Source organism: Salvia hispanica, chromosome 3, assembly GCF_023119035.1.
Source record: "Salvia hispanica cultivar TCC Black 2014 chromosome 3, UniMelb_Shisp_WGS_1.0, whole genome shotgun sequence".
Lineage (NCBI taxonomy): Eukaryota > Viridiplantae > Streptophyta > Magnoliopsida > Lamiales > Lamiaceae > Salvia > Salvia hispanica.
This window is the reverse complement of record NC_062967.1, coordinates 11800335-11820689: the sequence shown is the minus strand read 5'-3', so window position 1 is coordinate 11820689 and position 20355 is coordinate 11800335. Positions and strand designations below refer to the sequence as shown.

General features: G+C 36.8%; 3 protein-coding genes across 4 annotated transcripts; 2 read left to right on the top strand and 1 right to left on the bottom strand.

Moving 5' to 3' along the window:
* The first annotated feature begins 323 nt into the window (after nucleotides 1–323).
* Nucleotides 324–2635, top strand: LOC125214940. The gene is made up of 3 exons (XM_048116178.1): nucleotides 324–583; nucleotides 670–1070; nucleotides 1320–2635. The coding sequence occupies exons 1-3, from the start codon at nucleotides 494–496 to the stop codon at nucleotides 2491–2493; spliced, it is 1665 nt and encodes a 554-aa protein (XP_047972135.1). The 5' UTR covers nucleotides 324–493; the 3' UTR covers nucleotides 2494–2635.
* A 7623-nt stretch (nucleotides 2636–10258) lies between these two features.
* LOC125211926 (BRCT domain-containing protein At4g02110-like) lies at nucleotides 10259–16527 on the bottom strand. Of its 2 annotated transcripts, none has more exons than XM_048111889.1 (10): nucleotides 16376–16527; nucleotides 16188–16277; nucleotides 15846–15947; nucleotides 15521–15622; nucleotides 15318–15402; nucleotides 14767–14836; nucleotides 14597–14641; nucleotides 11373–14357; nucleotides 11069–11285; nucleotides 10259–10986 (listed from the first exon to the last, which is right to left on the bottom strand). In XM_048111889.1, exons 1-10 carry the CDS (start codon nucleotides 16475–16477, stop codon nucleotides 10435–10437), a joined length of 4350 nt encoding a protein of 1449 aa, XP_047967846.1. In that variant the 5' UTR covers nucleotides 16478–16527; the 3' UTR covers nucleotides 10259–10434. The 2 variants fall into 2 exon arrangements, with proteins under 2 accessions (XP_047967846.1, XP_047967847.1); XM_048111890.1 differs by having other exon boundaries at nucleotides 16188–16295; nucleotides 16376–16411.
* Nucleotides 16528–16783: 256 nt separating this feature from the next.
* On the top strand, nucleotides 16784–18570 carry LOC125211711 (transmembrane protein 205-like). The gene is made up of 3 exons (XM_048111615.1): nucleotides 16784–17105; nucleotides 17466–17685; nucleotides 18067–18570. The coding sequence occupies exons 1-3, from the start codon at nucleotides 16900–16902 to the stop codon at nucleotides 18280–18282; spliced, it is 642 nt and encodes a 213-aa protein (XP_047967572.1). The 5' UTR covers nucleotides 16784–16899; the 3' UTR covers nucleotides 18283–18570.
* Nucleotides 18571–20355: the final 1785 nt, after the last annotated feature.

Here is a 20355-nt window from a genome sequence, read left to right as displayed (position 1 = left end):
TTTAAATGATCCTACTAACAAACTAAATAATCTCCAAATTTGGAATATTGACCTACAATTGAGTCAACCGCGAATGTTATTTCATTGCATACAAATCGAGTAACAATTTAAAATAATTGTCGTTTAGCATAAATTTTTCAATTGTATATAAACAATGTTTTGAAACGGCAAAAGGAAATGATTAGTAATTGCGAGAAAATTAATAGAGTGAGTAAGAAAATGAATATAATTGGAAGAGAAGTAAATAAAATTAGAAGAAAAATGAATATAAATAGATACAGCGCATAGAGTAAGCAAGCAATTATATATATAGGTTTCTGAGTGTAGAGAGAATCTGGTCGCCAGCGATGAAATAGAGGGATCAAGCTTTCTCTCTGGTCAAAGCTGGCATTTCCTGTTTAAAACCCTTCTTCTCCTCTCTCTCCAATTCCGTGAGAGGGAATTATACCACTCCATGTTTCTCACTCACATTTGAAGGAGGAGAGAGTTTTTAATGGTTGATTATTGCAATCCAGCCATGGCTGTCGCATCTCCCTCTCTCGCCGGCGGAGAGAGGAAGCATTGGTGGCTCACCAACAAAAAGGTGCTGTAAATATGATTGATTCCTCACTCAATTGATTTTTTTTTATTGTTGATGGTGGAGATATTGATTATGAATGATGTATGCAGATGGTGGATAGATACATGAGGGAAGCGAGGATGTTGATTGCGACGCAGGAGCAGAGCGAGATTGCGGCGGCGCTGGGGCTCCTGGAGGCGGCGCTGGCGCTGGCGCCGCGCATGGAGGTTGCGCTCGAGCTGAAGGCGCGGTGTTTGCTGCATCTCCGGCGGTTCAAGGAGGTGGCGGATATGCTGCAGGATTATATCCCGAGCTTGAAGATAGTCTCCTCTGATGATTCGTCGTCGAGCGCTTCGTCGGATAACTCGTCGACTCAGCTATCGAGAGAGCGAGTCAAGCTCCTCTCCTCCAGCGGCGACGAGCCTGCGTTCAGGTGCTTCTCCGTCTCCGATTTGAGGAAGAAAGTGATGGCTGGGCTCTGTAAAAACGTCGACAAGGAAGGGCAATGGAGGTAAATTCCTTTAATCCTCCGTCTCCTTCTCTCCGATTTGTTTATTGTTGAGTAATTAAGTTTGGAAGCTTGAATTTTACGCGATTGCAATTAATGATGCTTGACCTAATCAACTCGTTATTTATTCGTTTTTATCCTATTCGAAAATTCAAATTCGTCTGTTTCTATGCCCACAATTTTCAACAACGATGATTGATTAATTACCAGATTTGCAATTGACTCTGTTATCTGACGCATTTCATCGAACAGGTACTCGGTATTGGGGCAAGCATGCTGCCATCTCGGCTTGATGGAGGAGGCAATGGTACTCCTCCAGACCGGAAAGCGCCTCGCCACCGCCGCATTCCGCCGCGAGAGCATCTCTCTCTCCGACGACATCTTCTCCTTCAACAAGTTCCCGCGCTCCGGCGAGAATCTGATCAGCAACCAGCCCCAAACCCCGCCGAAGACCGAGTCAGAGAGCATCTCCCACCTCCTCTGCCACATCAAACTCCTCATCCGTCGCAAGGCTGCCGCGATCGCCGCCCTCGACGCCGGCCTCTACGCCGAGGCCATCCGCCACTTCTCCAAAATCCTCGACGGCCGCCGCGGCGCACCCCAGGGGTTCCTCTCGGAGTGCTACGTCCACCGCGCCACCGCCTTCCAATCCGCCGGCCGGATCGCGGAGGCGATCGCCGACTGCAATCGCGCCCTCGCCCTCGAAACCTCGTGCATCGACGCCCTCACCGTCCGAGCCGGCTTGTTCGAGACCATCCGATGCTTGCCCGACAGCCTCCATGATCTGGAGCATTTGAAACTGCTCTACAACTCAATTCTCCGAGACCGGAAACTGCCCGGCCCCGTTTGGAAGCGGCAGAGCGTTCAATACAGAGAAATTCCCGGCAAATTGTGCTCCTTAGCAGCCAAAATTCAACAGCTGAAGCAGAGACTTGCCTCCGGAGAAACCGGCAACGTAGATTACTACGCATTGATTGGACTGAGAAGAGGCTGTTCGAGATCAGAGCTCGAGAGAGCTCATCTCCTGCTCACCCTCAAACACAAGCCGGATAAATCGTCTAGTTTCATCGAGAGGTGCGAGTTTGCAGACGAGAAAGACGTCGATTCTGTCCGTGATCGGGCCAAAATGTCGTCGTTGTTGCTGTATAGATTGGTGCAGAGGGGATACACCAGTGTAATGTCGATCATTCTGGATGAGGAAGCAGCTGAGAAGCAAAGGAAGAAGGCGGCCGCGGCCATTCAGCATCCGGCCCCGCCTCCGCCTGAGAGGGTGGCAGTTGCGGTGGAAAGCAAGGCCTTCAAAACTCCACCACCATCAGTCTTTCAAGGCGTTTTCTGCAGGGATATCGGCGTGGTTGGTAATCTGCTGGCGCAGGCCGGTTTCAACCGTCCGATTCCGGTGAAATACGAAGCTTTGAGCTGTTGATTTAAAAGAAGTTGAATAATCACGGTGGTTTTGAAATGTTAATAGGCCGGCGGGAGAAATCTGATTCTGGTTGCAATGTACAAATCGTTAAACCTCTAGTACTACCCTCCCAGGATAAAAAATTTTGTTATTATTCTTATCATTTTCATTTCCTTTTTACTATTTCTATGCTTATCTATGTGTATGTACAGATTTAATTTCAATATTTCAGTAGCTTGAAAACTTGGGGATTAGTTGTGTCATGTGTGATATTGAATCATAATTTAAGATGGGAGGTTGGAAATAAATGAGTTGATAATATTAGTGGTGCTTTGCATTCTGGGCTTTTGGCGGATATCTCATGTCCTGTGTGAATGCACTATTCACTTTTAAAAATGAATGTCAGCCTTATCCAATACACAACTCCCCATTACACTGACATTCCACGAGGATTTCATTGCATGAAACCTCTTTGCATCAATGTCTAGATCTTGGGTTTAATGGCATATAGTAGTAGAAAAGACACATTGTCATGAATCCACTTTAAATCCACAAATTATTAATAATCTTCTCTTGTTATTGGTAATCATCAGTTGCCACAAAGTTCTGAATAAGTTAAAATTTATAAACTCCGTACATCACTATATGATTATATAGGCTCCAAGAAACAAAGAAATCAAATATTTGGCCTTGGAAGTACAGTTTCAGGCATACTAGCAATATACTTTCAATTCAACAAAATATTAAGTAATCAAACTTCCCCATCATCATGCATTGTACATTATTATTTGTGCCCGTAACGTGAGACAATTTAAAATCTAGAAACAATAAAATGAAAATAATTATTTTTTCGATTCCATTGGAGTTGAGTCGTATTCATTTTTGGACTTTATATTGCAATCGAGTAATTTAACTTTTTGGCCAAACTCAACACATGATTTAATCTCTAGCTTCTACTCCATATTACTATAACATATTCCTTTCATCCTATAAAAAAGACCCAATTTCCTTTTTATTTTGTTATTATTCTATACTACTATCTATTAATAAAAACTTTTTCTTATTATCTTTTATTGTAGTACTACTTTATTATTATGGGCCCCAACACCCCACTATATTTCCTCTGGTTTCCATAAGAAGTCTCATTTATCACCGACACGAGTTTTAATAAATTGTTTGACTTTATAAATGAAAATGGTGGAAATGGTTAGTGGAATGTGCGTTCTACTCTTATACATTGTATTGATTTTATAATAAAATTTGAGTTTGTGAAATGTGTGTCCACTTGCCAAAACTAATATAAGTAAAATGAGATTTCTAATGGAGACAAGACAAAAATAATGAAATGAGACTTTTACCGGAGGAGGTACTAGTTAAATATTTTTTTCTTACTTTCCAATTACAAATTAAAAATTCAGGTCTTTTTAAGTACTACTACTATAGTTTATTTAATGAAACGGGCGGTGTAATTAAAATTGCAGAAGCTACCTATATAGGAGTATATGAATAAGTTTGACTGTGGATAATGTAGTGTGGAAAGGGGCATATCAGCACTCAATACAAGAAAACATGCAGATATTTATGAGTAATTAACTTTTACTGATCGTAATTACTTACCCCACCTACCCATTTCAAAGGTAAATTATGACACACTGCCAACGGTACGGCCTTTCTCGTCTTTTTCGTGCTTTTGGTATAAAATTTACACTTTACTGCTATCAAGGTAAAAACTTTCTTCATTCAACCATGCGTCACTCTGCTCTCATATTTCTCATAATCTTTTTTACATCACCCAAATACTACAACAGATAATCATCAAAAAGGTTTATTGGATCTATTATTGTGTTTCTTCGCCCATGTGACACATCTTTATTCATACTCAATATTAATATTAATAATCTAGCTACATATACTTTAATAATGCCACTAAATAAGTTGTATTCTGTTAAAAAAAATATAACCCGTATATCAGACTCATTTCATAAACATACATGCAGCCATGCACACATATACATTAAATTTGATATACACTAGATTTGGTTTTTCTATATACTAGTACTACAAATGTTAAAAACTCATTATTAACATATAACCACTCTATCACTACTACACCAATTTACACACAATATGAGAAAATAGGTTGTGGTATGGTCAATCCTCAAAAGTAATGAATGCTCTAAGCATTGGGTTTGTATCCAAGCAAAGTTGCAGATTGCAATTTTTCATGAACACAATAAATTACCAAAAAAATGAAGTCAAAAGCTACAAGTGACATGGGAAGCAACAAATCTCAAGATCAATGGCGTACAAATATTCTCTCAATCTTTGGCTTTTTGTGTGTTTTTTGTAGAGTGTGATGGCTTTGAAATACTAAACTTCAAGCTAAACTTCAAGATTTTTCCTCCTCTATCTTAACCGCTATAATTCCACTATATATACTAATATTACTATATTTGTGGCTTTACTTAGGCGTGAAATTTCATCAGTTATATTTGAATTTTTTAAATTCTTTTATTTACATTTTATTCCAAGAATTGATTTCTTCACTTCCACACTAATCAGCAAAACAATGATTCCCCACTGCCCAACAATGTGGTGTTAGTGACAATAATCCAAAGATAGCCATCTTACCTGGTCCCCATTTCAAAACCATGTGAAATAAAGTTTAGATTACTTAGAAATTTCATTTTATTTGTTTCAATAATTTAGGTCTTTTAAAATTTTTGTTCGACTATTATTAATTTAATTATATACCTGATATATACCAATTATGTTCTGCTTTACATGCCATCAATAATTAAGTTTAAAGTAGAAATACATGAAAAGTAAAGCAAGGTATAAAATAAAAAGAGCAAATATAACATGATCCAATAATGAGAGAATATATTGATGCTTGTTGTGTAGAGTTTGGAATGCAAAAAAGAAAATAAAAGTGTGACAATAGTCACGTGCTGGCCAAAAAGGTGCACCTGCAATTTCATTCCTTCAAAAAGAAAATACTTGCACAGAGTTATTATCACTACGCAATAAATCCTTCTTAACATTTAAATTAAATATCATATGATTATATGGAGATGATCGATTATAAAAATGCACAAAATGTGTATTAGTGAAATGATGTTTAAAATTGATGAAGTGGAGATATAATAGAAGTTAACCGTTGTTTAATTTCCCACATTTTTTTGCTTCATTATATTAATAAGAGTACTTTTTTTCTTCTTTTATTACTGGAATAAATACTAATCGCACTAACATAGTTAATTGCATCTGAGCATATCGAGGTATTTATAATATCAAACATTTTCTGACAAACTTTTTTATATGTTTGAGATGTTGGATTTCATATGAAGAAATATATCAGTACTGATGTGATATTGGAAAAAAAAGAAGAAGTTAAAACTGTTAAATTAAAGTTGTTCACAATTTCAAAATTCCAAATTATTTTAATCAAAGCTTAAAAGATAAATATTATTACAAAACAAAAGGAAAAACTTCTTGAATTTTAAAACAAAGTAGTATTAGTAGTTCAAAACAGATAAACTCAAATAAGTGATTGTGACAATTTATGTGACATGATTAAGATTAAAAATCGGTTTTAAATGTTTACATGTTTAGAATCAATCCACAAATTTATAATAGTAATGCGATTAACTAACCACTATATATGCATATGATCAATCCGAACAAATTAGTACGTTAACATTAGACAAATTTGGCATGAAATGTTTAATTAAAGCATACGACTAAGACGATTAATTCATAGTTGCATATAGCTGTATAATGTAATGAAATTAAGTAATACAGCTAACCCTACAAATCTATCAACCGTAGGTGTGGGTTTTAATTAATTTCATTGTGTGTTGTGCGTGATTTTAATACCATATACTGTCTGTGCAGACAGATAGTTGGAGGAATATGCTTTCACATCTGAGTTTATTAAATTTTTAATTAATGTTATACTACAAGGTTTTGAAAGTCTACAGTTTGAAGGATTCAATGGATTTTCTGACGCACTGATTTTATATTCTTATTCTTTGAGTTTTAAACTACATTGGATTTGGCCTTGAAAAACCACAACATTGAATTTGATACTTATATAAATGTAACGATAATGCCATAAACAAAAGTTGACCAGTAAAAATGTTTTTTCCTTCTTTATATTCTTGAGGATAAAGAAAATATTTCTGTTCAATTTTTAGAGAGCATAAGTAAACTGTAACAATTTTATTACTGCATAAATTAAAAATATATTATTTTGAAGGTAGAATAATAGTACATGGATTGCGCAATAGAATATTCCTTTCACAAGAAGAATATGTAGGATTTATAGGATTTGTAGCATCCAGATTTCGAATGTTTACCTTAAATAAATTCTGGAATTTTATTGAAAAAACAGACTTTTCAAGGTCCAAATTGCTGATTTTCCATGTGCAAACTGACATAATGATATGCATAAAATAAACTGACATATGCATATTTAGCTAACCTTAATAAATAACATATGACATAACACATTTTGAATTTTGAATTGCTGTTTCCGTTGACTAAATTTCACCGCTCTTAATTTCCGAGGTTTTAAAAAAAATGCTAATAACCTAATTAATAAAACGTCAAATACAACAGAATTTAGGGATGTATTTTTCGGGGATGGTAGTTAGAACTTAGAAGGTATATTTTGTAGGTAAATTTTTGTTTATTTAGAATCCAGAATTCATTATATGGGGAAAATGAATCATATTCTTACCAGATTTTTTTTAAGAGAAAATTAAAATTTCACCATTCAGAAAAATCATTTATGTTATTAAATCCATGGAAATGGGCCAAAACTAAAGAAGGTCCATTATCACGATGTGAAGCCTATTAACCCAATTCAAATATTGGTCTATTTCACAAAATAATTTGTTCCACTCAAAAGCAAGGAACCTATCTACTTCGTCCTTGGAAAATCCAAGATACTCGTACATAATTTCTACATAAATAATGCTCTTAACTTTTTAATCAGATTGAACCGGTTTTATATTAACCGATTTTATTATTTTTTATATTATTTACTTACTATATTACCTCCATTATAATTTTATTATATTTTAATAGTAAAAATAATATTAAGCATGATATAAACCGATCTGTCAAATATATACGCCGTGTTGGATTCAAAATGCTGTGCATTCTGATAAAAACAGAAACATAAGCTCCAATCTCTCCGGTCAAATATATATAAATGAAATTCGACCTTCAATTGTGATATTTCTCTTCATGCGTATAAGTACCATATCATTTATTTCTGCAATCCGTCCAAAGAGGCAAACAAAATATATCTACACTAAAAGGGAATGACTTAATTTCTAGGAACGAAGCCACCTTGTCAATGATCAAAAAACACGATAACTACATATCCAATTCCAAATCTCTTAAAACAAATATAAATCTTGATATATAAATATCTCCACATCTAAATACTCTTACTTTTATTTAGAGTTGCCGCTGAAACTCCGCATTAATACTCCTAGATATTTGGATCTGAGGATGAAGATGAGTCAATGACTTCAAATCAGCCGAACATTGATCTGAGTTCGGAATTTGATTTGCATGGAGATGATACACACAACGAGATACTACAAGAAGGTATTTACCAAATTTATTACTCCGTAATTCAAACGATAAATTATACTCGCGATTTTATTTTATTTTATTTTTTTGCTTTTTTGCTTTTTTAGATGATAAGCACAATCCATATGAAGACCCGTTTGATCAGCTAATTCGAGAAGGCCCTAAATCGGGCATGAAGTTTGATTCCTCAAAAAGACTCTTAGAGGCGTACAATTCATATGGAAAAACACAAGGTTTTTGCGCGATTTCTAGAAGTAATACGGGCAAATATCTTGTGTTTTCATGGGATCGAACTGGAAACTAGATTGCAAGAAACATACAAAAAGAATAGGTTGTGATGCACACACATCAATTTTGTTATACAAGTTGGTGGTCAATGGGCTATATGTATTGTTCAGTTAGATCACAATCATGAATTGGATCCAAATATGAGTCCTTAATGGCAGGTCACACAATTTTGTCTACGAGTTTGAAGAAATAGTTAGAAGCTAATGATATTGCTGGGATAAGAATTTGCAAAAATATAAAGATAGTTGAAGTCCAATCCGGAGGTCCTCAAAATTTAGGAGCATCTTCAAGGGATTGTCAGAACTACATCAGTGAGAGAAGAAGATTGAGACTCAGTGAGAGGAGATGCAAAGCCATCCATAATCTCTTTAGCACATTGCAAAAAAAGGATCCAAGATTTTTTCACTTGATGGATTTAGATGATGATCTGAGGCTTCGGAATGTGATGTGGACTGTATCAAAGCTCAAAAAGGATCCACATACTCATGTTTCAATATTACATCGTTAGGGACTGTATCGAAGCTCAAGATGTGATGGGGCCACATCACATTCCGAAGCCTCAGATCATCATCTAAATCCTCAGATCATCATCTAAATCCATCAAGTGAAAAAATCTTGGATCATGTTTTTGCAATGTGCTAAAGAGATTATGGATGGCGTTTGCATCTGCTTCACCGAGTCTCAATCTTCTTCTCTCACTCTTCTCTCACTGATGTAGTTCCTACAATCCCTTGAAGATGCTCCTGAATTTTTAGGACCTTCGGATTGGACTTCAGCTATCTTTATATTTTTGCAAACTCTTATCCCAGCAATATCATTAGCTTCTAACTATCTCTTCAAACTCGTAGACAAACTTCTATGACCTGCCATTAAAGTACTCATATTTGGATCCAATTCGTGATTGTGATCTAACTGAACAGTAGATATAGCCCATTGACCACCAACTTGTCTAATAGCATTGATGTGTGCATCATAACCTATTCTTTTTTTACGTTTCTTGCTATCTGATTTCCCAGCTCGATCACATGAAAACACAAGATATTTGTCCGTATTACTTCTAGAAATCGCGCAAAAGACCTTGTGTTTTTTCCATATGGATTGTGCTTATCATCTAAAAAAGCAAAAAAAAAAAAAAAAAAATCGCTAGTATAATTTATCGTTTGAATTACGGAGTAATAAATTTGGTAAATACCTTCTTGTAGTATCTCGTTGTGTGTATCATCTCCATGCAAATCAAATTCCGAACTCAAATCAATGTTCGGCTGATTTGAAGTCATTGACTCATCTTCATCCTCGGATCCAAATATCTAGGAGTATTAATGCGGAGTTTCAGCGGCAACTCTAAATAAAAGTAAGAGTATTTAGATGTGGAGATATTTATATATCAAGATTTATGTTTGTTTTAAGAGATTTGGAATTGGATATGTAGTTATCGTGTTTTTTGATCATTGACAAGGTGGCTTCGTTCCTAGAAATTAAGTCATTCCCTTTTAGTGTAGATATATTTTGTTTGCCTCTTTGGACGGGTTGCAGAAATAAATGATATGGTACTTATACTCAAGAAGAGCAACATCACAATTGAAGGTCGAATTTCATTTATATATATTTGACAAATTGGAGCTTATGTTTCTGTTTTTTTCCGAATGCGCAGCATTTTGAATCATATATATTTGACAGATCGATTTATATCATGGTTAATATTATTTTTACTATTAAAATATAATAAAATTATAATAGGTGTAATAGAGTAAGTAAACAATATAAATAATAATAAAATCGGTTAATATAAAACCAATTCGGTCTGATTAAAAGTTTAAGGGCATTATGGACTATGTACGAATATCTTTTCCCTTCTTGTATTTGCTTTGAACGACGCTCATAACTCAAATTTACGAAGTGTCAAAAACTAACATAACAAACGTGATAAGTTTAAGGATTTTCATCTTTACTATTTGTACGTAACATCATGCTAAGACTTGAGCAAATTTTCAGTTATCTTTTGCTACTTCACAAGCCTTATGCCAAACGTTTAACCTTGCAAGAATTTCAAGATCACTAGGCATATCACTTCTTCGATTTCTTGGCTCGTTTCTTGGAACTCCGGCTGCTAGTTTTGTGGCAGCAGTCACGACAGAACCATTCTTCCTCTGGCACGGCCTCAAGCGGAGGATCAAGGCAGTCCATGTGTGTACCTACACCGCATCCATGGGTACCACTTTCATCACCACATATGAGCATCTCGTTTCCTCTGTCACGCGATCCACACACTTGACACACTGTATCATCGACCCGGTGCTCTTCCGGTGTTTTAGGGTGGTCCTCAACAGCCTCCACACGGTTAACTAGATTCTCGAGTGATCTCTTAGCCCAAGCATGAGTCTGATACTGCACGTGCTTATCGAGGGAATAGCCTGGCTTGCACACATACTCTACCACATAGTCGGCTAGAATGCAGGGTATCTCGTGTCTGAGAAACTCTTGCACCCACATGTCAACACGGGGCATTCCTGCGCTAACAATGGCGAAATCAACCCTTGAATTTAGAAACCGCGTGTATGGAGGAGAGGTTGCTAGTATGGTCCCATCTCCAGCCTTTATAACACGCTTCAAAGTATCCTGATTTGATGATTGTATACACATTATTCCAAAATCATTAAGTAATAACAAAGGCAGAATTGAACAAGTGAGTAGAGCATACCAGTGGAGGAGCAATGCACTCGCCATATATGACTATACGCATTCCATAAAACGCTCCATGACCGGTTCTCTCCCTCAGAAGACGCCATTTCCGTGGAGCTTCTAAGTTGATTGATCCATCTTCCGTCAAGCATCTCTTTTGCCATTCATATGGCTCTTCAGGCAAAAGCCTTCCAGCCTCGGTGCTAGCAGTTAGATAATCAGTTTTGAGAATCCAACTGCAAAAATCGAGTTATGTAGATGCATCTAGTCAGGTACAGCTCAGTCTCATACGACTATGAGAATAATGAGTTAACTAGAAATACCTTCCAGATGCAGCAGCTGCAAAGAATTTCTCAGTTCTTCGAATTGGGTCGGGAACAATGAAATGTGTTGCTTGATATGACCAATTATGAGAGTCCCTGCACACTTTTCCTTTTAATCGCTTTATAACCTGCTGAAACTCCTTTCTTTGAAGCCTATGGCCGCTCAATATAAACCATGCAGGTTCGGCCTTGGTGGTTAGGTCCTTGGTATAGACCTTGTCGACTTTACTGCCATCTTTTAGAGGCTTTTTGGATTTATGAGTAGAATCTGAAGCTGCTCCTGTATCACAGCTTACGATTGGCTGCATAACAGGTTCATTTTCCTTCTCCACATTATGTGAACCTTTTAGTTTCTTAGATGGTCTTTTACCGGTTTTACCAGCTGACACAACCATTTCTCCTTTCTTTGAGACAGTCTTCTTCTCGTCTTGTTTCGCCTCCTCGGTAGGACCCTTCAATTTATCCATCTTGGATTTAGCCAAAGGACGTTTCTTGCCCTCTGTTATTTTATTCTCTGCAACATCACCTCTTGATGTTGATTCTGGCAACTCTGCATGCTTTTTAGCTTCAGTGCTCTTCTTTACCCTTGATTTTGCTTCCTTCTTTTGGGTGGTTTTTTTGCTGGATTGCTTGCTTGTATGATGCTCTTCGACTTCTGCAGAATTCTTGCTCCCCGTGTCAAACTCATTTGGCCCTTCACATTCTGGAGCTTCAGTTTCATCGCCTACTGGTACATCTTCATTGCGGTTTGAAGAGACGGTGTCAAATTTCTCAGCAAGAGAAGCATTTTTGGCGTGCTCAACAGCTACTGCTCCATTCAAATGACCTGCGGACTTACTCTGCAACACGGCAGAAAGCAGCCCTTTATATTTTGAAGTTTTCTCTTTACATGAAGTTGGTTTGGAACCCAATGACTTCCTGGCAAGCATCTTTTTCTTAGGGGATTTTGACTTGGTGCCACTATTATCTACCTTTGAAGAGTTCAAATCTGTATGATCATCCGGTTCCTCTACCATAGAGCTTGAACCCGGAAATGGAGGACTGGCATCTGGTGGATCACTTTGATGTATATCTTCTTCCCCAGTGCACGATTTGGTCCTGCTCGCAGAAAGGTCCTTCGCATCAGAATCAGGCAATCTCCGCTTTTTGGGTCTTCCTCTAGAATATGTAATTGTGTGATCGCCACACTCTTGTTTTTCCTCTAGTGGAGTAGAAGTGGCTAAAGCTTCTTTAGAGATCAGCAAAGCTTCCTCTCTCAATTGGCTGATGATATTTGTGGGAGGAGATATATCAACAGCTGACTGACGTGTACCATGGATCGGAGTTCCAGAAACCAGTATTTCTGTAGCTTTTGTATCCAATACAGTCCCCACTAATGTCTTCTGAGAACGGCTTAGTTTTGTTGATTTGGACTTACTATGCGAAACAGTCGTTTTCTTCCTACCAGGCAAACTGCTGGTCTGTTTCTTGTTTGGGTGCAATGAGACTCCATCTAAAGGAGTCTTTATCCCACCAGATTCAGTTGTATCTCCTTCCCTCTCAGACGGCATGTTAAGAACACCGCCAACTTCTTCCCGCATACAATTAGTCACGTTTGTGGGGGTAACATCAGCACCTGCTTGATGTGTACCATGAACTGAAGATCCAGAAACCAGCATTTCCATTGGTTTTGCATCCAATCCGCTTCCCATTAATATCTTTGAAGACCGGGTTCGCTTTGTTGATTTTAAACCACTGCGTGGAACGTTCATCTTCTTTGTACCAGATAAACTGCTTGGTTGTTCCTCATCATGGTACAACAAGGCTCCCTTTAACGGAGTCTGTATTTCAGTAGATTCAGTTCCATCTTCAATGTTTTCTGATGGCAGGACAAAAGTGCCACCAACTTCTTCTCTCAAACAGCCAGCTCGGGTAGTTGGAGAACGGCTTAGCCTTCTTGATTTTGAACCACTACGTGAAATAGTCATTTTCTTCGTACGAGGCAAACTGCCGGTTTGTTCCTCATCGAGGTGCGACAAAGCTCCCTTTAAAGGAGTGTTTAAACCAGTAGATCCAGTTCCATCTTGAATTATCTCTGATGGCATGGCAAAACCATCAGCAATTTCTTCTCTCAAATAGCTAGTACCTTTAAATGAAGACATATCACAGGGTATTCGGCATGAACCATCAACTGAAGATCTAGAAACCGGCATTTCTGTCGGTTTTGTAGCCAATCCACTTCTGATTAATGTATTTGGGGAATGGCTTAAAACTGGTGATCTCGGACTACCACGGGGAACATTTGGGTTGTTCGTACGGTGTGATCCAACAGTTTCCCCCTCATTAGGGAGCAAGAAGCTTCCCTTCAATGTTGATCTGATACCATGAGAATCAGTCTCATCCAGATCTCTCTCCATTGATATGTCAAAACCTCCACAAAGCCCAGTTTTACTTGCAGTTGACAAAGGGCTGCCTGAAATACTTTCAATTCTTTCAGACCTCAGAGGGAGACTGGCCTTCATACTCTTGCTACTTAATTTGGACAAACCATCATTCACAGATTTCCTAGCACTTCCAGATGCTGAAGCTATCACATGCTCAATGTTTTCAGAGTTTGTTGATGGCACCCCATGGAACATTTTAGCAGGACTCCTGGCACAAGAAGTGTTTGAAGTATCGATATCCTCACAATGAGTATCACGAGATAATGATGCATTTTCAAAGTCGGCCTCGTTTCTGGAAATTGACTGGGTTTTGCCAGTATTCACTTTTCTAGGAGTTGAGTTGGTTTTGCTGGCATTTCCAACATTTGCAAAACTTTCAAATGCAGTCACATAACCACTGGTTCTTGAAACCACCTGCCGTTCAGGTGACTGGAAATTTCTGTTCTCATCTAGTGCATTGTGAGGACTGGTGATGCTTTTCTTCTTCAGATCAACTGAGGCCATGTCTTCTGTCTCTTCTTCAGAATCTTTAGCTTGAGCCTCCATCATAAACTCAAACCCACTGTGTCAGAGGACAACCTTATGAACTTATTAACTCAGGATATGTGAAATGTCGAATTATACTAAATCATCTTCAACTAAAAAAGAAGAAGTAAGAAGAGACTGAATCATCTTAAATCTGGAGAACTCCATCAGAAGCAATGGTAATCAAACACTACCATGAAGGTACATGTATGCTAACTGTTATGCACTATTATGTTGAGAGTGAAAGCATAGAACCTTGCGTCGTCAGGACCTCACCTTTTAGCATAATCAGCTTCTGGAAGCAGCTGCCAGGCCTTCAGACTGAAAACATGCACATGCAAAATAACAGATCAATTTGACAAACTGTTGAAATTTATAATTCGATAATAAATCAAATATCCAATCCTTATTATACTTTTGTTAGTTATAATCAAATTTGGACATACCTATCTTCTAGCCAATGATGGTTAACTAGCTTTATCGTCTTCATCTTCTTGGCAAGCTCATATTTCTCCCCTGGTGAAGAATACAATTTTTAGTGCATATCGAAATCACAAAAATCCTAAAATGCAAATAGATACAAGAGAATGTAGATAACATTTTACCAACTTTCTGGGACAAATTACAAACATTGAAGCATTTAAAGATTAATTTAGTGCAAACTAGAAGTACTGAGAGGTGTTCTTGATGCAACAAAATCAAATGAAGTACCATGCTGACGCCATCATGATCAATTTAACAGAACAACAACATACAGCAAAGAGTTTTGGAAAGGACAGTGTGCTGGGATTCCAAACTTCTGCTTTCATGGATTGTCAAACAGTTTTCATCATTATATACATGATTTACCAAATACTAACTACAAAAGAGTTGTCTGCTAACAAATATCTGTGCTACAGAGAAAGAGTGGTTCCATAAGTTCACATATAACGAAGTGGATATTACAGTTGACACCAGTGTGTTGAGCAACAAATTAAAAATACATCACAGAACTCACCCTCAAACTTGTAACATATCAGATGAGTAACCTTGGTAGCCAGCAATGGCTTTGTAAAAGTGGCACCCATCAAGGCAACCATATTCTGTGCAAGAAACAAGTTTATGATAAAATGAGACAACACAATGTTAATGGAATTTAAACGAGCAGCGAACTCTTGTGTTTAGATTCAAAAAGCAGAAGAGTAAGTAAAATGTCAGAACCTTGATATCATCTCGATCCTGTCCTAGATATCCAGTCAGGCACATAACCAGGGACTTAGCGGCTGGAATCCCACTCGGATCTCTTACTGGCCAATACATGACCTGTGAGGAAATCAGAATACAAAATTAAAACAGAAAAGCTGAAAGTGTTCGAGATATATTACCTTCGACAGTCTCTAGGCTTAAAACTACAGAACAATGCATGCGGGAACTAATACACTTGAACATCAATAGAACGAGCAATAGTGCAGTTAAGCTTTGCAACGTAACACTTTAAAATTCAATGGACAGCAAAATAGAATTATGATGTACACAAGAAACTTACAGTAGGATCAACAAGCATCCCCCCATAAAAACAGTCATCTACCCATTTTCCAATCACCAATATCTTGCCATCTCTTCGCGCAGCAGCACATATGGGATCGTCCTACACCACAGACAAACAACAGCATTTATGCAACTATTTCCATACAATTAGAGCTAGTGGAATCAAAATCGATTGGATTAGTGCTATTCTCTTCCATAATGAATGAAAGCATATCCATTTCGTAAATAAAGCTTCAAGCAAACGCTGATTAACACAATACTATCAAATATCAAAATCTCAATTTTTCGTCATACATTAAACTTGAAAACAGTACCCAAATTCTGAAGAGGCGAAACTCACATAAAGAAGATTATCGACGATCACGTGATTACAATCTGGTCCATAATTCACACTATCAACTGCCCCTCCTTCTAAAAGCTTCGCCCGCACCTAAAAAAAAAAGGAGTTCTAGGTAAAAGTAAAAGCTCCGTTCTTTCAACTGAGACCAAAAAAATAATTGAAAACAGAAAAATCCGTTGAAATGATACCTCGTCTTCTCTAACTGAATCGAACCCGAAGAGAACGAATCGAATTCCGACAAATACTTTGGAGGGGTCATTGTATGCTGATATCTGCTTGCTAGCCAGCATTGTGCTTCAAATTGTCTCCAATTGGCAAAATCAGACTTGAATTATTTGGATAGTAGAAATAAGAAGTGGAAATAGTGAATTTTGGGGAATGGAAGTGTAGTTAATTGGGTGAAGCTTGTGGAGGAAGAAGGTGAGGGAAGGGCAAAATAGGGAATTACGAAATGAATGATCCAATCATTTTTAATTTTGATTTTGGTGGTGGCGGGAGCGCTATAATTAACTAATCATCAATTGGGCTTTAAAAGTTAAGCAAAGCCCAATATTCAGTCCATTAAAGTCTGATTTCTTATTCGACAAGCCAGACTTCAATGGCGAGCTTTCTAGAAGCACAGTTTGGTGAATAATTGATTTTAATTTCAATATAGAGCAGCTGCAGATTGCACTTCATTTTTACCTGATACTGAAACAGTCAACCAGTGAAGATGGCGTGGTTGACTCGATTTCTCACGGCGGTGGCGTTTTTGGCGATCGGCGTTGTTTTTTCGCCGGAAACATTCGGATCTAAGTCAGACGGCCAGCACTCGCACTTGCTCCTCTCCTCGCTGAAATTGGCGCACCTTCTCTGCTTCTCTACCGCCTGGGGCGCCGCTCTCTGGGTGACATTCATCGGCGGCATTATTATGTTCAAGTAAGTATCTGTTTTTTTTTTTGTTTTTTTCTATTGAAAATAGTCAAATGACTAATTGTTCATTGTTAATTGAAGTTATTTTTAGCAGTATGCATTCACTCGGTACCTAATTGTGGTATCGTTTAGAAATTGTCACTGTTACGCCTCGTTTAAAATTGATCATTGGAAGTTTGTCAACTGTCTAATTATGCATCTCTCTGTTTTGTAAAATAATGCAATAGTTTTGATGGTTGATTATCAGATTGGGGTGAAATTGGTGAGTGAAATTGCTTGTGTTACTAACTTAAAAGTGAGTTATGTTGATTATTGCCTGTGAAATTATATCGGGTAAAACTCAATTTTGGTTGTATCTTTTCAAAGGAATCTGCCTAGGCATCAGTTTGGGAACCTACAGAGCAAGATGTTTCCAGCATACTTTTCCATGGTGGGAGTGTGCTGTGCAGTGGCAGTAGGGTCTTTTGGATACTTGCACCCATGGAAGACATCGGGGTCGACTGAGAAGTACCAGCTCGGCTTCCTGGTTGCTGCATTTGCTTTCAATCTGAGCAATCTTGTTATCTTTACGCCCATGACCATCGAGGTACAAACAATTAGCTTCTAGAACTGTTTGCAATCAGTGCAAGAATTGCATTTGTTGGACTTGCTTGACCTTCCTTGCTTTGTGATTTTGTTTGTCTCAAGTTTTTCTTGTTTCCTTGATAGTCATGACCTTAAATGTGTTTTAGTATATCTATTTGCATCTTTGTGGGCTTTAGCCATTAGGAGAAAGGGATTCAAGGGAATGTTCCTTTCCTCTTTACTAATGTTGCTCTGCTGCTTTCTGTGAAGAAAAATGATTTTTTTTTTTATTGATTTGAGCAATTTAATACTGTATGATAATACTAGGCATCATTAATATCTTGCATCTGCCTTTAGTATAAGAAGCAGCATGTTACTCTGATTTCTTTTTGGGTGCATGCAGATGATGAAACAAAGGCACAAGATCGAGAGAGAAGTAAATATTGGGGAGGAAGTTGGGTGGACGAAGAACCAAGAAGTTGCGAAGAAAAATCCGAAGCTTGCAGCGATGAACAAGAAGTTCGGGATGATCCATGGATTGTCTTCTCTTGCTAATATCTTCTCATTTGGTAGCCTTGCCCTCCACTCATGGTATTTAGCTGGTAAACTCAATCTGTAAATCTGCTGCATATCCTCTTCACTGAGAAAATTATGCTTGGCTGTATTTACATGTAATATCAATTATAATATCTGCTCATTATATCTTTTTCCAAAGAAATAGTACTATGTAGTATTTTAGGACTAAACTTTGAAAATAATACATTTCCATTCTGTTGTTTGGGAAGTTGGAACTGCTCTTTATGGGCATGCTTTGTGTTTCGGAGCCGCCCCATTGGTTGTTCTAGCATCTGTTTGTATTAAGCAATTTTATAAGGTGTATAAAATACTAAACTTTTAATTGGTTTGATTTGTAGATTGCATCGAACATTATAGTTAGCATGGCTTGCTGATTAGGTGTGTTATTATTCATTTCGTATGCCATTATTAGATGTAGAAATAATATTGTATCATAAAGAGAAACGAAGGTCAGGTCAATTAATCAACAAGCTATGTCAGCATTAATATTTGTGGTAATTTGAGTCAATTAAGATCAGATCAAAACTGAAAGTCTATGAATTAAGTCGCAAATATTGAAGTTAGATATGCGAAATAAAAATTTGCTGCAAATAATATTACATTTTATTATTTATTATTTATTATTTATTATTTATTATTTATTATTTATTCCATGTGCACACAAAGCAAAACCTACTATAGATACTACCATTGCATTGAATTGAGTGGGGATGTATTTTTGTATGGGCCACTGAAATTATAGCAGCGTATGTTGTTGGCAGATGGTAGCCCATATCCTTTCTGGGCCCAAGTCCATAATTAATGAAAATAAGAAATAAGCATCCCTCGTGAAAAATAAAAAAGCGAGGCAATGAAATATAAATTTATTTATACGATTATTTGTATTTTCTCTAAGATATAGTACTATGATTTAATATAGTTGCAATTTCGTTCAACAAGGGAGAGGAAAGGAAAATGTATGCTGTTAAAATCATGGGGAACTATGAAAATATGGGTGAAGCTTGAACTATAAAAATGGTAAAATACTCTTCTACGTCGATCACCCATTAATCAAACAAAGATAATGCTTCAATCAATCAACACTTGCTGCTTTTTTCTCTTCTTTTGCACTAACTATACATTTGGATTTGGGGGCGTCTTTGTACTTGAATAATTTCGAAAGATTTTACACATCGCCCATCGATTATTTTCTATTTCTGAAGATTTTATATTGCTGAGTTTTCATTAAAAATAGTCGGAGCTTAATTTTTTTTTATGATAAATATTTCTTATATTTCGTCATCAATAGGTAGGTTGTGATATTTTTTGTCAGGACCAACTTTGGAAAGGCATTCATTGATTCTTTTATTGCCAAAACTAAATTGTTGAAATTTAGTACTCCGCTAGTTAGGCAAGAATTTTTTTTTCTTGGAAGTATTTAATTAGGTAACAAACATAAACATTTGACGAGTCAAGTTTGCAGATTTATATTGGTCTCGTGCCATTCAAAGTTGATGTACAACATTTTTTGGTAATTTTGTGTTTCATATTTGCGCAACTATTATATCTAAAACGTGTATTTTGCACGCAAACATCGATATCGAAGTTGTGATTTTTATAGGAGTATAAATTTTCGTTTATTTTGTTGGTGAAAAACTATAGCCATGTACCAACCAAAATCCGACCTATTTTTCTTCTATTTTGAATCCTTTTTCTCTACATCTTTTCAAATGTTTCTTTTAATCCTGATTCTCGTATGACTCTTGTTTGGTAGTAGTATTGATAAGATGTGAATGAAATGAATGCAAGTCGAAATGTTAGCACAATTGGAAATTTACATACTAATCGAATAGTTCACTAAATTTGATTATAGTGTTAATTTTCTAACTAGATAATTTGAAGTCCAATTGCCAAATAACTTAAGGAGTAATGACTCTAAAGCTAATCACTCAGCCTGATGGGTTGCCAATATATGAGTAACTAGTAGTACTCCGTATTACCATTGGTTGTTGCATGAATATTCTATTTAAACTATTTTTTGTTATAAGATTTTATATGATAAAACTAAATTATGTTTAACATAATACTAGTGAAGACTATAAATAAAAGTGTATGCATGATAAATTTGAAGTTATAA

What these genes read in the sequence shown, in the direction of transcription:
- LOC125214940 (XM_048116178.1), top strand. Translation starts at nt 494, where the DNA reads ATGGTTGATTATTGCAATCCAGCCATGGCTGTCGCATCTCCCTCTCTC. An exon ending in GGTGGCTCACCAACAAAAAG is followed by an intron (nt 584 to 669) that starts GTGCTGTAAATA and finishes TGATGTATGCAG; the next exon opens with ATGGTGGATAGATACATGAG. An exon ending in GACAAGGAAGGGCAATGGAG is followed by an intron (nt 1,071 to 1,319) that starts GTAAATTCCTTT and finishes TTCATCGAACAG; the next exon opens with GTACTCGGTATTGGGGCAAG.
- LOC125211926 (XM_048111889.1), bottom strand. Translation starts at nt 16,477, where the DNA reads ATGCTGGCTAGCAAGCAGATATCAGCATACAATGACCCCTCCAAAGTA. An exon ending in GCAGCTGCTGCATCTGGAAG is followed by an intron (nt 11,286 to 11,372) that starts GTATTTCTAGTT and finishes CGATTTTTGCAG; the next exon opens with TTGGATTCTCAAAACTGATT. An exon ending in AGTGCATTGCTCCTCCACTG is followed by an intron (nt 10,987 to 11,068) that starts GTATGCTCTACT and finishes TCATCAAATCAG; the next exon opens with GATACTTTGAAGCGTGTTAT.
- LOC125211711 (XM_048111615.1), top strand. Translation starts at nt 16,900, where the DNA reads ATGGCGTGGTTGACTCGATTTCTCACGGCGGTGGCGTTTTTGGCGATC. An exon ending in GGCGGCATTATTATGTTCAA is followed by an intron (nt 17,106 to 17,465) that starts GTAAGTATCTGT and finishes ATCTTTTCAAAG; the next exon opens with GAATCTGCCTAGGCATCAGT. An exon ending in TTACGCCCATGACCATCGAG is followed by an intron (nt 17,686 to 18,066) that starts GTACAAACAATT and finishes GGGTGCATGCAG; the next exon opens with ATGATGAAACAAAGGCACAA.